Genomic DNA, 12,318 nt, shown 5'->3' on the forward strand with positions numbered 1-12,318 from the left:
ACTTTAGTTAGTTACTGTAAATTTTGAAGGTTGATTTACTTTAGTTGAGGCTTGGCAAATAAAGATACCCCCACTCTATAAATTGAATCAATTAAATACGTTATGTAAAAAACTAAGTAACACATGAGACAATCACGGAACTGTTAAAACATATCAAATAACGATCAACTTTAAAACTGTCAACAATACAATAACACCAAAAGTCAACGAACAACAACAAACCTGTGTACTTATTGTAGCAGGACTTGTGCATCTTGCCGGAGAAGAGCTCGAGGCCGATGATGGCGTAGATGATGATGACGAAGATGACCAGCAGTGCGATGTGCAGCAGCGGGATCATCGCCTTCAGGATCGAGTTGAGCACGATCTGTAGACCTGGGGGGTATAAGGAGGTTTGGATTAATGGAAGTTTAAGGAGAAAGTCTTGTAACTAGTGTATTCACCATTTTTTTAAATAGGTAAGTATCTGATAATTTTATTCCATCATCACAAACCATCACGTCTACACAGCTGAGGTACGGGTCTCCTTCCTAGTGCGTATTGGTGGACTACAAGCAAGCTTGTGCTAAGAGAGTTGTCGGGTGAGTGGGCAACCCGACTGTAAGATTTTTTCAAGCTATTCAAAGGCTTTTTACTAGGCTTTACGACTGCTGCCGAAACAGCAACCGGGAAGTCTATTAATATTACAAAGTTTTTGAACAACTCACTGGGCACTCCAGAGACGAGCCGCAGCGGCCGCAGCACGCGGAAGGCCCGGAGCGCCTTCACGTCGAACGCGTCCTTGAAGATGCTCGACAGGATCGTGCTCAGCATGCTGGAACAGACAATGCACGCGTTGAGACCACACCAGCATTTACAGTGGGTATTGAGAGACCGAGGTGGACAGAAATAGAGCTTAAGAGATGTACTTAGATTATAATTGATTCATTTCATGAATGACCTCAAACAGAAAAAGGCAGGACAGTTTTCAGCAAAGGATGATTACAAGCTTATTATGATGATTATATTATTTGTTATGGCTGTTTGGTAACATGTAACTAGGTACATAGTCGTTTTATTCTTTGAGTTTGTCCACAAGAGCGCTATCAATATGTTACTCAAGCAGATAGGTAGGTATTCTGAAATTGCACCATGAGTTGTCAGAAATAGTATTCGTAGTTTGGAGCACTTTATTGAAATCAATTTCGTAGAACAGATATATAACTTTGAAAACCCTATGAAACTGCCAGAAACAAGAAGTAAATGTCGTGAAACACGCGATTTTTCTATCAAATCTTCGTTACTGTCGTGACGATTTCGCTTAATCTTGCTTTATGGTTGAAAGTCACATAACATTTTATTTATATTATTATAAATATATGCTCTAAGTGGCATTGAGTTTCTTGATGAGAACTACAGTGAAGTTGAGCACATTGCAGCCGTTGCGCAGGTTTAAGTAGAAGATAAGTACTAACAATAGAGATAGTTCTTTTATTGATAAAGATAGTGACAATGATGAAGATGATGATAAAAATGAATTACCCAATAACGACGATAGTAAAGTCGAGCAGGTTCCAGCCGTTGCGCAGGTAGGAGCCAGATATAGTGACGTTAATGATACAATCATGAAGATGATGAAAATAATGAATTACCCAATAACGACGATGGTGAAGTCGAGCAGGTTCCAGCCGTTGCGCAGGTAGGAGCCGGCGTGCATCACGAAGCCGTACGCGATGATCTTCATCACGCACTCGCCCGTGAAGATCACCAGGAAGATGTACTCGATCTTCTCCTGCAAGGAGACGATGTAAAGTTGGTTAATAAATGTTGTCGGGGAGAATGACTAAAAATTAAGTTGAATAATGAGTGAAGTTGAGTAATGTTATACCTGATGAGTTGTAAGAGATTTTGTGTGGAAAATTAAATAAAGAATACCAATGAATCTAAGATTGTGATAGAAAAAAAAAATCATTTTCAGCAAGTGCCATTAAATAAGTTGATGATAAATAAACTTTCCAATGGTAGATTAGAGAGCAGAGACTCAGAAGCGATTTTAACGAAATATGGTCAAGACAAGACAGTCTCATGATGAAATAATGTGAGACACAAATAGAGGAGGTCAAAATTATAGGGAGCCGAGTCGGGCTCCCGGGGTAGTTACGAATACTACGAGTTACGAGTACAAAACAAAAGAAAACATGTTTCAGCCCTCCGAATCAGACCGAAGACATTTTCTTTTCGCTTCATATCATTTTATCGTAGTTCAAGGAATGATAGCAAGCAATCTTGGCCCTGAACTATCGCCTCGCGGGCTGCACACAGGGGTCAAAGTGCTATAATTGCTACGATGGCTGACTGAAGGGTGTATCGGCTCGGAACACCGCCCTGCGGGGGGCGCGGGGGCGCGGGGGGGGGGGGGAGAGGTTATGATGTTGTGTCTAGATAAATGGGATACAATTTAGGATGATGTGATTTGGTTTAACCGCATGTTGTAATCAACTTAAAGGTCGGGATTCTTATTTTTTCGCAAATAAGTAAATTTTTAGGGTTGCGTAGCCAATTGGCGATATTCAGAACCATTATACAATACATGTGTCATGTGCGTCTTCATATCCGTCCGTATCTTCTCTAGGAAAACTTAAAACTGAAACTCATATTTGGAATTGATCGAATCAATTCCAAATGTGTTACGAGTACGAGTATGCGGTGATCTGCTGTTGGCCAGTAGGTAAATGTAGTCATGTAGATTCTCACCAGTATGTAGTCATGTAGATACTCACCAGTATATAGTCATGTAGGTAACCAGGTACAAGTATCATGTAGATACTCACCAAGTGTAATTTATGTGCATGCTACAGATAACTACTCAATATGTAGATACACACCAGTATGTATTCATGTAAATAAATACTCACCTCTACCATAGACTAATTTCACTAATATTAGTCTATCCCTCTACATAGATACTCACCAGTATCTCGCTACAGATACTAACCAGTACGTAAATACACACCAGTATGTCACTATACAGATACTAACCAGTACTTGGACACTCACCAGTATGGAGTTGGTGTAGTTGGAGTCGCTGAAGGGGAAGGGCGTATAGACGGCGAGCGCGATGCAGTTCGCGAAGATGGTCGTCAGGATCATCCACTCGAACGGTCTGAGGCGGGTGATCAGGAAACACATCGGCTATAGCGAATGGTTACATAGGTCGGTTTAAAAAACGTGGTAGTTCTGGAGTTGGCAGCGAATGCACTTTCGTACCTTGTCAAACTAATAAACCGCCTATTCATTCTTTCAAAAATTTACAGTTGGTTAGCTTACAGCTAAAATTGATAAGGTTTTTTTGTTAAGAAGCTATAAATTTGTCTGTTAGAGTCTCATTTCTAGGCAGGTTATTTTTGACCTATTACAGGTAATAAGCTGAGCTGAACTGAATTTCAGCAATACCACTTCAGAACAACTTTGGTTCTACTAATAGAGTTAATTCCTGAAAACTATCACTAACATTGTAAGAGTTACTTTTTGTCATATTACCTAGGTGAGAAAAATCACAATAGACTATCCCCCTTATTCATAGAGAAGTTACAGAACGTTTTAACTAATAAACTGTTTTGTCCCTTTCCGACAAAGAACAATTTGTTCTTTGACAGAGAGGGACAAAACAGTTTATTAGTTAAAACGTCTTGTAACTTTTCTATGAATAAGGGGGTAAAAATTCAGAATTTCAGACAAAAGCCGCCGCGCCACTTTGCCCTATAGATCACTTACCACTTAAGAGGGTATCATTTACGTTTTGTAGATCCGAAGGTAAATTTTACTAAGTGATTTTGCTGTCTTGTAAGCACGTTGGTGCCATGGTCACTGAAAGCTTGTTTAGGTTAAAAACAACCAAAATTACAAGGTAAATAAGATAAGGTTTAATAATCGCTTCACTTATTTCCAAAAAAGGGTTCATCGTTTTCTAGTAAATTATCAAAAATACCTGTAACAATAATGATCCTTTAACATAATTGAATCTTTATTGAGACCCTCAATGCCGGTGTTATCCTGCGGGTATTCAATAAGGCTTAATGATTAAGCCGATTAGAGGGTGCTAATGATAGCTAAGGGAATAACGACCTTCTAAAAACACCGTCAATTTATTGGTCAATTTCGAAAATTTAAGATGTTGATCAGGTTAACTGATTTTGATTAAAATTTTGAAACATACTCGAGGATATATGGAATCTCCGAATTTGTACTAACGTAATACCTTAGTTGTGAACCGTATCGCCAATCGAAAAAAAACGTTAGCACCTCTTGTTCAAAAGAGGGGTCTCCTTTGGATCTGTGCTTATGAATAATGTTTAATTAATAACACACTCCAAATCTACATCACCCCCCTGTTTTCGTCTTAAAAGTTAAAACCCCGTAAATTAACGTACAGAATGGAATAAAAAGAAAATTATAGGCAATCTTGACGGATTATTTGTCTGGGCTTTCGTGTCAGTGAACCTCTAGCTAGATTCAAACTAGACCTTGTATACTTACTTCGAAGAATATAGGAGGGTTACTCTATACTGATGAAAAACGAACGAACGAGAGCCGTGTCGTGGTAATCGGCACGTGGCCCGCGCTGCTAGCTCTGAAGACTTACCCTCAAATTCCTAGACCGTATTGTAATACAACAAGGTTGAGTGTCGAGTTTCGACTCTTTACGTCAGTGAAAAAGTTAAAATTCGTATATCACAACGTCAATTTTAAACGTATTGTAAAGTGTCAAAAAGCTCTATGAATTTAGGGGTTACTTTTTCGTCATATGTATAGAGTGATCCCCAGGGGATGTTTGTTTGTGCGTCCGACCATTGACGGCACGTTTGGATCAGAGCCAAGATTTTTCCTAAGCTAGTAACTTTTTCATAATAGTGGAAAATCGTCTATTATTTCGTGACATTCTTATTCATTGACCATTTATGTATTTATACCTACATACATAGGTATATGTTTCTGACAGTGTTGTTGTCTTATCTTCGGCAGGTATCGTTGGATGAGGAAGGCCTATGTCCAGAAGTTGTGGTCTACCTGCTGGTAGTGGTTATAACTATTTCTAGATGAAGGAAAACTTTGTGAGAAAACCTGCACACTGCACATCCAACTAGATTTACACCATCTACTTAGATGCGTGAATCCAGAGTGGACCAGTAGTGGTGGGCGATGCTCGAAAGATGCATTTTTTAATATATATATTTTATTAAAAGTAAAAGATCAATAAATTTGGGGCTGAAGCTAATTTGTAGGTAACTAATTCATAAGTTTTCTACCAAGGTTGTAAAATAGGGACCCTATACCTATTCCGTTCCTTTCCATCCCCCATTCCGTCGAAGCCCAGGGCTGTCTTGTGCAAAGCTCGTGCAAGACGTAATTAATTGAATTTTCTCACAACTCCGTTCCTCGCTCGTGTTTACGAAACTCGCTATGAATATTTAACTAACAATCAATTAATCAAACTAGCCTTTGTAAGAATAAACTTTGTAATTTCACTTAAATACCTAATAAACTTGCGATTTCTAAATTAATTTCATTTTCAAAAGTTTGAACAAATAATAAAAACCTAAGTGGAGACCAATGGGGAACGTAGTGTGGGGCAACCCGCAGCCTGCTGGACCAACGAGCTTAGACAGGTGGCCGGTAGTGGCTCGATGAGGAAGGCCGTGGACAGAGTGTTGTGGTACTTCTTGGGAGAAGCCTGTGTCCAGAGAGGCTTGTGACGATTACAAAGCTATAAAATATCCTATGCATTTCGGTATTATGTATTTTTGTGGGTACTATTTCAACATGCGCCCAGCAGGAGAGTGGACCACTGATAAAAATTCACCCTGAAAAGCACTACTGTATAGTGTGAGGGAGTATTTATAAAATAGTTGAAAATTCCAAATACAAAAACACCTGGGCTTCTGCCAATATTCCCTTTTATCTGTTAATGGTACCTACAACGTTAAAAATACTATTTTTTATTCATTTCCATTTTGGGCACCACACTATTGCAGTTTTCGTTTCTATTGCCTTCGCAATAAGGGTCAGATCGAACTGAGCTTTCGTGTATAACATCTGCAAGGCATGTTTTTGTGTTCTTTTAATCCTTGTCTATTTTTATGGCGTCTGTTCGGTGTAACTTCTGTGAGTGTGCGCCGTGCGATTGTGATAGCTTTTGCATGTACGTACAGTCAGCTACATAAGTAGCTATACACTTTTGTACCTTGTCAATCTCACAAACTACCTATTCAAACATTGACGTTTCGTTATGTACGTAGTTTGACAAGGTACTAAAGTGTATAGCTACTTATGCAGCTGACTGTACCTGAACAGTAACTTGCATGCTTGTTGCTTGCCTTGATAACTGGCACGCTTGCCAGTTAGCGAATAAGTACACAGTCTTGCCAGTGAAGTGACATGTGCAAGAATCTGGTATGCAAGTGTTCAGTGGGCACGTGTATCACCAAGTATACGTTAGTATCTCTACAGCTAACAGTTAGTAGCTCTAACAGCAGCTACCGTCCAATGCACCACCGAGTGACGCTGCTATCGGTGCGCGGTGGTGGTAACCGCACAGGTCGACAATTTGAAAAGGATACTTCCACTCAACAATGTCGATGCAGAGCTTCCTTAGCGGATTCTTCAAGGTCAAACAAAAGAGCGCTCTCTTGGGCCTCTCCTGCAGCACCTTGGGCCCGCGGCGGGGCGGCTTGCGGGGTGCGGGGGCGGTGATGGGCGCCCCCTCGGCCGGCGCCCCCTCGGTTGGCGCCCCCAGCGGCTCCGTGGGGGTGGTGGGCGGCGCCTCGCCTCCCGCCGCGCCGCTCATTGTGACCTGCAGATGGAGAGAAACGTCAGGTTTGAAACCAGGTTCAGCTATGAATGTAGCAGTTATACTGAAGATAATGAGGAGGAGTGTGGCAGAAACCATGGGAGTATACTTAGTATAACTTTTCAGGATTTTCAGAATAATAGGGAGGAAGTGACCTGGGGTGCACGAAAGGAAGCCTCCCCGAGTGACGTATCCTCTCTACTTATTTTCTTTTACATATACGTCAGTCAGGTGTACCCAGAGCAGTCAACGACTGACTATTCTGACTGGCTACTCCTTTCGTGACACGAGTCGCACTCACGTTTATGCATGGAAGTAATAAGTACTTACATACGTACATCGTTGTACTTAAGTAATAATAATAATAATTTATTTATTCATAAAGCCTTATAACAATCATTTGATTGCATAAATTTACCTTTACATCACTAATAATTTAGTTTACATAACAAAAATTTCCAATACTTAGGTACTAATAATAATTACTAATGCTATAAAATAAATTAGGCTAGAACAATTCATTTAGTATAATAAGACCCCTGATTCCTAAACTAGGGTAACCTGTATCTTAGGAGCCAGTGTTTTTCTGATGTATATGTCGCAGGCATCTGGTTTAATCTCCTGTTTGATTGAACCGCTAGCCCGTTCATTGGATGACGCTGCTTAGTTGTATGACTAGGCCGAACGTTGATTGCACAAGCGACACAAAACGTCCAACTAGTTAGCTGACTTAAAACCAGTCAGGTGGTGAACAAAACAAATATGGCGTCTAACAGCTAACAGCTGACACAAAAAGCACCTATATTGTTAGTTTTTTGCAAATAAATTAGCTTTAAAGTGCGTTATTTGTGTTAAAATAGTGAGACAACATGGATTTACCTATTATTACGCCGCGGGCGGATAGTTTCAAAGAAAAAATTGTGGCGTAACTGGATAATTATAAACAACAATATGAAGGTACGTTTATTGTTATTGTTTAGCTAATTTGTGAGATAAGAGCTTTGTAACATAGTCTTTTTGTTGACTCTTGTCTGGTCATGTTCACCCTAACCAGACATTACAAAGTTGCTATACTATATCCCATTCAACGACTCCGCTGAATGACGTTCAGTCAAGACGTCGAACGTTACAATCAACGACTTGACGAGTTGTCCTTTAGTCATACAACTGAATAGCGCCATCCAATGAACGGGCTAGTGGTTCAATCAAACAGGAGATTAAACCAGATGCCTGCGACATATACATCGCGTAGCCTGAGCAAACAATTACAAAATAGCAAGCAGGCTGACGAAATTTTAGGGAAAGACAAAAGTAAAAATTCATCTAAAATTAAGTACTTATTACTTCCATGCGTTTATGTCTGAGTTCTGTGCAAGTCTTGTGTTTGTCACCGACACGCTAAGAAGGGACACCTAACATTATACATTATACCTAATTATAAAAAAAAACATCGCGTTTTGTAGAACAAAAGTATTTAACTAACTACAGAATTTTCAATTTTGACTAAACTTCGGCAGTTTATTGTTTGAAATGTGAATAGCTGAAGCTTTCAGGACAAGTTTGAGTAAACCGAAAGTTATTTGTTTTGAAACCGCGGGCAGGAAGCGAATGGAGTTTTTACTGTTTCATGCTTTCAGCTTCAGAATTCTCAATTTTATAGCTTTCTTGCGTACCGTGACTACCTACCTGATGGTTACAATAAAGTTTATTTCTGAGATCTGACTCTTTAAACTTTTTCTACATAATGATTTTTGGGGGAAGTCATCTTACTCTACTATGGTACTTAGGTACTTAATTTTAAACGCCCTTAATATATTTCAAATAATTACTTCAAAAGTCGACAACAAAATTTGTCTATGATTTTGATGGAATATTGACCCTGAATCTAACAACTTATACTTTTTTTACATCCCTATATACATTTACCATAACCTGTGCTTCAATAATCGAGTATACTCAAAATCCCTTATTGGCAGATATGAGCAGAACCTTCCTACAAACAAAAGTAATGAAATTTGTCCACGAATCAACAGGTGGTAGAGATACCAGAAGCAGATTTCGTATCTAAATAGTTAACAGCGTTGTAAGTGTCAAGTTAATTTTAGTTGCCATTCATTTAACTGGCGTTTTAACGAAATGATTTAATGAAGGAGCGTGCTCTGGGGACATTAATATTTTTCTACATTAAGCTTTCGTAAAATGTTATGGTGAATGTTTTATCTGTCCAAATCATGTATGGGACCAACTGTTTCATAGTAAACTTAAATACCTACCCAACAAACATTTTACCCTCAGTTACAGCTATTTTTATAACTTTAACCTGTATAACTGTGTTATAATTATCTCAGTTCTAACATAAAGCGATAAAGATGAGTTAAAAAATGAAATTAGTGTTAACAGCAGGTTTAAGTGTTAAAATGGTATTAGTCAAAGCAATTATAATTAAGATGTTATAGGTTTAAACTGTTTCAAGAACCTAAAGGTATACAAGAGTGCTCACTGACACCTGTTAACACTTATGGTTGTTAAGTGGTTTCCTTTAATACTCATATAAATCTTTAGGTGTCATATTGAATTTAGGCTGCAGGAATTGGTTATAAAAGAGATTTTGTCAAGAGTGCAGTAAGACAAGATTCTTACAGTGTTGGAAAACTCAACAATGCAGTTTTAATATTTAAGGTTAACTTAACTTACGCTTATTGCGTTAGGCAAGTAGACTGTACAAGTAACGGTGTTAAGCAAGACTGTGCGGATCGACTAAGACTGCATAATACCCTTGGCTAAGGGTTTTCTATTTCAAAAAGTGTAATAGATGACTTAGGTGAGTCTATATGTCTTAAATGTAAGTTCGCCATTTGCATTGGCGACCCAACCTATAAATTATTGGGATATACAATATTTTGCTTTAAAATACTTACCTATTTATGTGAATTTTGTCATTCCAGTCATGCCAATCGATTTATGAAACTAATGGACTGTATGTCCATTAGTTTAAGGATACAAAAAAATACAAAATTGAGTCGTCTATTTTATATTTACTTATGTTTCATTTGAAATCTTTAATAAATTCGGAGCGCATTAAAATTGAGGTGGGAAATATGGTATACATTACAGTAAAATTACAATGGCATATTATTTTCAATTCACAAAACATGTTAAGTCAAGTTAATATATTATATTTACTGTTATTATTATATTAATCAATACTGTCACTTTAATACTGTTGCGTATGATTGCTGTTGACACTATTATCTTCAAACACATACAACTTGTATGGTAAAAGTGTATTCGAAAAACGGTAACATACTCACTTAACCCTTTTTTACCAAACAAATAAGAGTCAGAGTGTCAAATAACCATTCTACAACTACAACTATACCGGTAAAAGTTCTAGCTGAGAGTGATTAAACGCTCTTCTATAGTAACTTTAGCACTTCAATGACACCGTACTACAGGCTTTCTATAACTTAAACACTTCAATGACACCGTTTTACAGACTTTCTAAAGCCTTAACTCTCAAAATCGTGGGCCTCTTTCGTGGTTATAAGTGAGTTAGAGCACTCTCCTACACTCTTATACAGCTATGTCTTAACACTTTAATTTTCGAATGGAACCATTATGCAAGTTATATGAGAGTTTTTTTAACGCTACGATGTTAGTTGGGTACTCAATCAGAATGTATGAAACAGATGTTTTATTTTCCCGATTTGTTGTATTTTCCCGAGTTGGTCCCATAATTAAATTTAGACAGGGTGACGAGTGCATTCACCTGCCAACGGGATAGCCACTAATTAACAAACCCCCTGTATTGTACATATTGCCTCCAAAACTACTGGACCGATTTCCAAAACTCTTTCACAATATGATATTACCTATACCTATATAAAGCTACCTACTAACATTATGTGTGTGTTAAAGGCTAATTTTTATCCCGGAACTCCCGTGGGAAACCTACTATATTTTTAAGAAGAACTTCGCGAATTTATATTAATTAATTTATTCAAAGTTATAACTGCTATAGCCCCTGTATACCATCGTAAATGTATTTAGATGCAAAATATAAATGTTTATATTCTCTAGCTACAATATCATAATTTTATGTTCAGATAAACATGTAAACACGTAGTAAAGTACAAAAAATACGTAGCACCTACACGACATACATATTGTGTTCACAATAACTCAACATGATTTATAATCTAAATCGGTAGAAGAACAATTATTTCAATGAAATAAAACATAAAATTTCAGTTTCATTTGAATGATGGTGTTAGTCCAGGTGTTCCCAAACTATGCAACAGAAATAAAAGTGCTAGTAACACCAAAAAAATATATTATTGTAACAATTATTGCACTGAATTGGTATAATTATACTCCTTAATCAGTGCGTCCACTTCATCGGCATTCCGCGTCGCGTCATTTCTCTATTTGTAACATTTGTAACAATCCGTAATGGTCCGATACGTACGATATCGATACCGATAGGTGGATGCTTACCATTAAAATAAGTCAGGTTATGCTGATGTCGTAATAATAACATAACAATTATGGAGTAGGTGCACTGTAAAAGTTTGGGAACCGCTGCGTCAGTTTAATTACTACAACAAAATTAAATAATTACTCTGAAACTGTTTCGAATGAGTCAGGTTTTAGTGAACATGCAATAATGTATATGTTTCAATTACAATGTTCTGTTTCTGTTCTAGGCGGATGTTGCTTTGCCTACAGTTTCCTACAATGCACCGTGAACGCTAAAAAGGTTTATAATAATAATTATTGTTATTTCATTTTAGGAAAATTGTCTTTGTCTTTGTTGTTTTTTGTAAGAATGCTCTTATTATTTTAATTCAAATTTACAATAATTCGGAAGGCGATCCGAAGGAGATTTAGAAAATAACCTAGAATTTGTGTTTACTTATCATTCTTTTTAATATACTATATGATAAAAAGATGAAGGCACTAGGGTAAGTTACGAATACAGATTTTAATACAAAGATACGTGTGCGTTACTTGTTGAAAATTTTATTCGTGTTCAGAAGCTAAGGGGGTTTATGCAAAAGTTTTTCAGAATTACAAGCTTAGTCTCTCCTTTTCGGCTTATTTAGCTATAAGTACCCTATTTATATATTTAGTATGATGATATTCTAGATGTGTATCCTAAGTGCATTGTACTTATTCCAAAAACGGCGATATGTTTCGCAACCTATCACGTGAGTACAAATGTGCTGCGAAAAGTGGGTGGCTCGCTTGTGAGCCACCTTTGACTACCCCTTCGGGGATTAAAGTCGTGAGTGCATATGTATACCTACTGTATGTATGTATGTATGTATATTTAGTATTCTGGGAGATACCTGGCAAGAGTAAGATCCAGTGAGTCAAAATGACTGAGTGAGTAAAGGAGTCATGCAGTGGAATGTCCGAATTCTTTACAGAAATAAAAGTCACGCGTTGAATGAACTCATCAAAATGATCGCATTCCAGAGATTCTGTCG

At 37.6% G+C, this 12,318-nt stretch overlaps 1 protein-coding gene across 1 annotated transcript in view; it reads right to left on the bottom strand.

Annotated features, from left to right (window-relative positions):
* The window catches only part of LOC105386242 (muscle calcium channel subunit alpha-1), a 58,057-nt gene that overhangs the window by 18,791 nt on the left and 26,948 nt on the right, over positions 1-12,318 (bottom strand). The window contains exons 3-7 of the mRNA XM_048631124.1: positions 6,597-6,829; positions 3,037-3,142; positions 1,632-1,771; positions 708-814; positions 223-375 (exon numbers count right to left, since the gene is read on the bottom strand). Of these exons, the coding sequence (XP_048487081.1) occupies positions 223-375; positions 708-814; positions 1,632-1,771; positions 3,037-3,142; positions 6,597-6,823 (733 nt within the window). The 5' untranslated portion in view covers positions 6,824-6,829. The remainder of the gene's footprint in view (positions 1-222; positions 376-707; positions 815-1,631; positions 1,772-3,036; positions 3,143-6,596; positions 6,830-12,318) is intronic.

The sequence above is a fragment of the Plutella xylostella genome, chromosome 27, assembly GCF_932276165.1.
Source record: "Plutella xylostella chromosome 27, ilPluXylo3.1, whole genome shotgun sequence".
Lineage (NCBI taxonomy): Eukaryota > Metazoa > Arthropoda > Insecta > Lepidoptera > Plutellidae > Plutella > Plutella xylostella.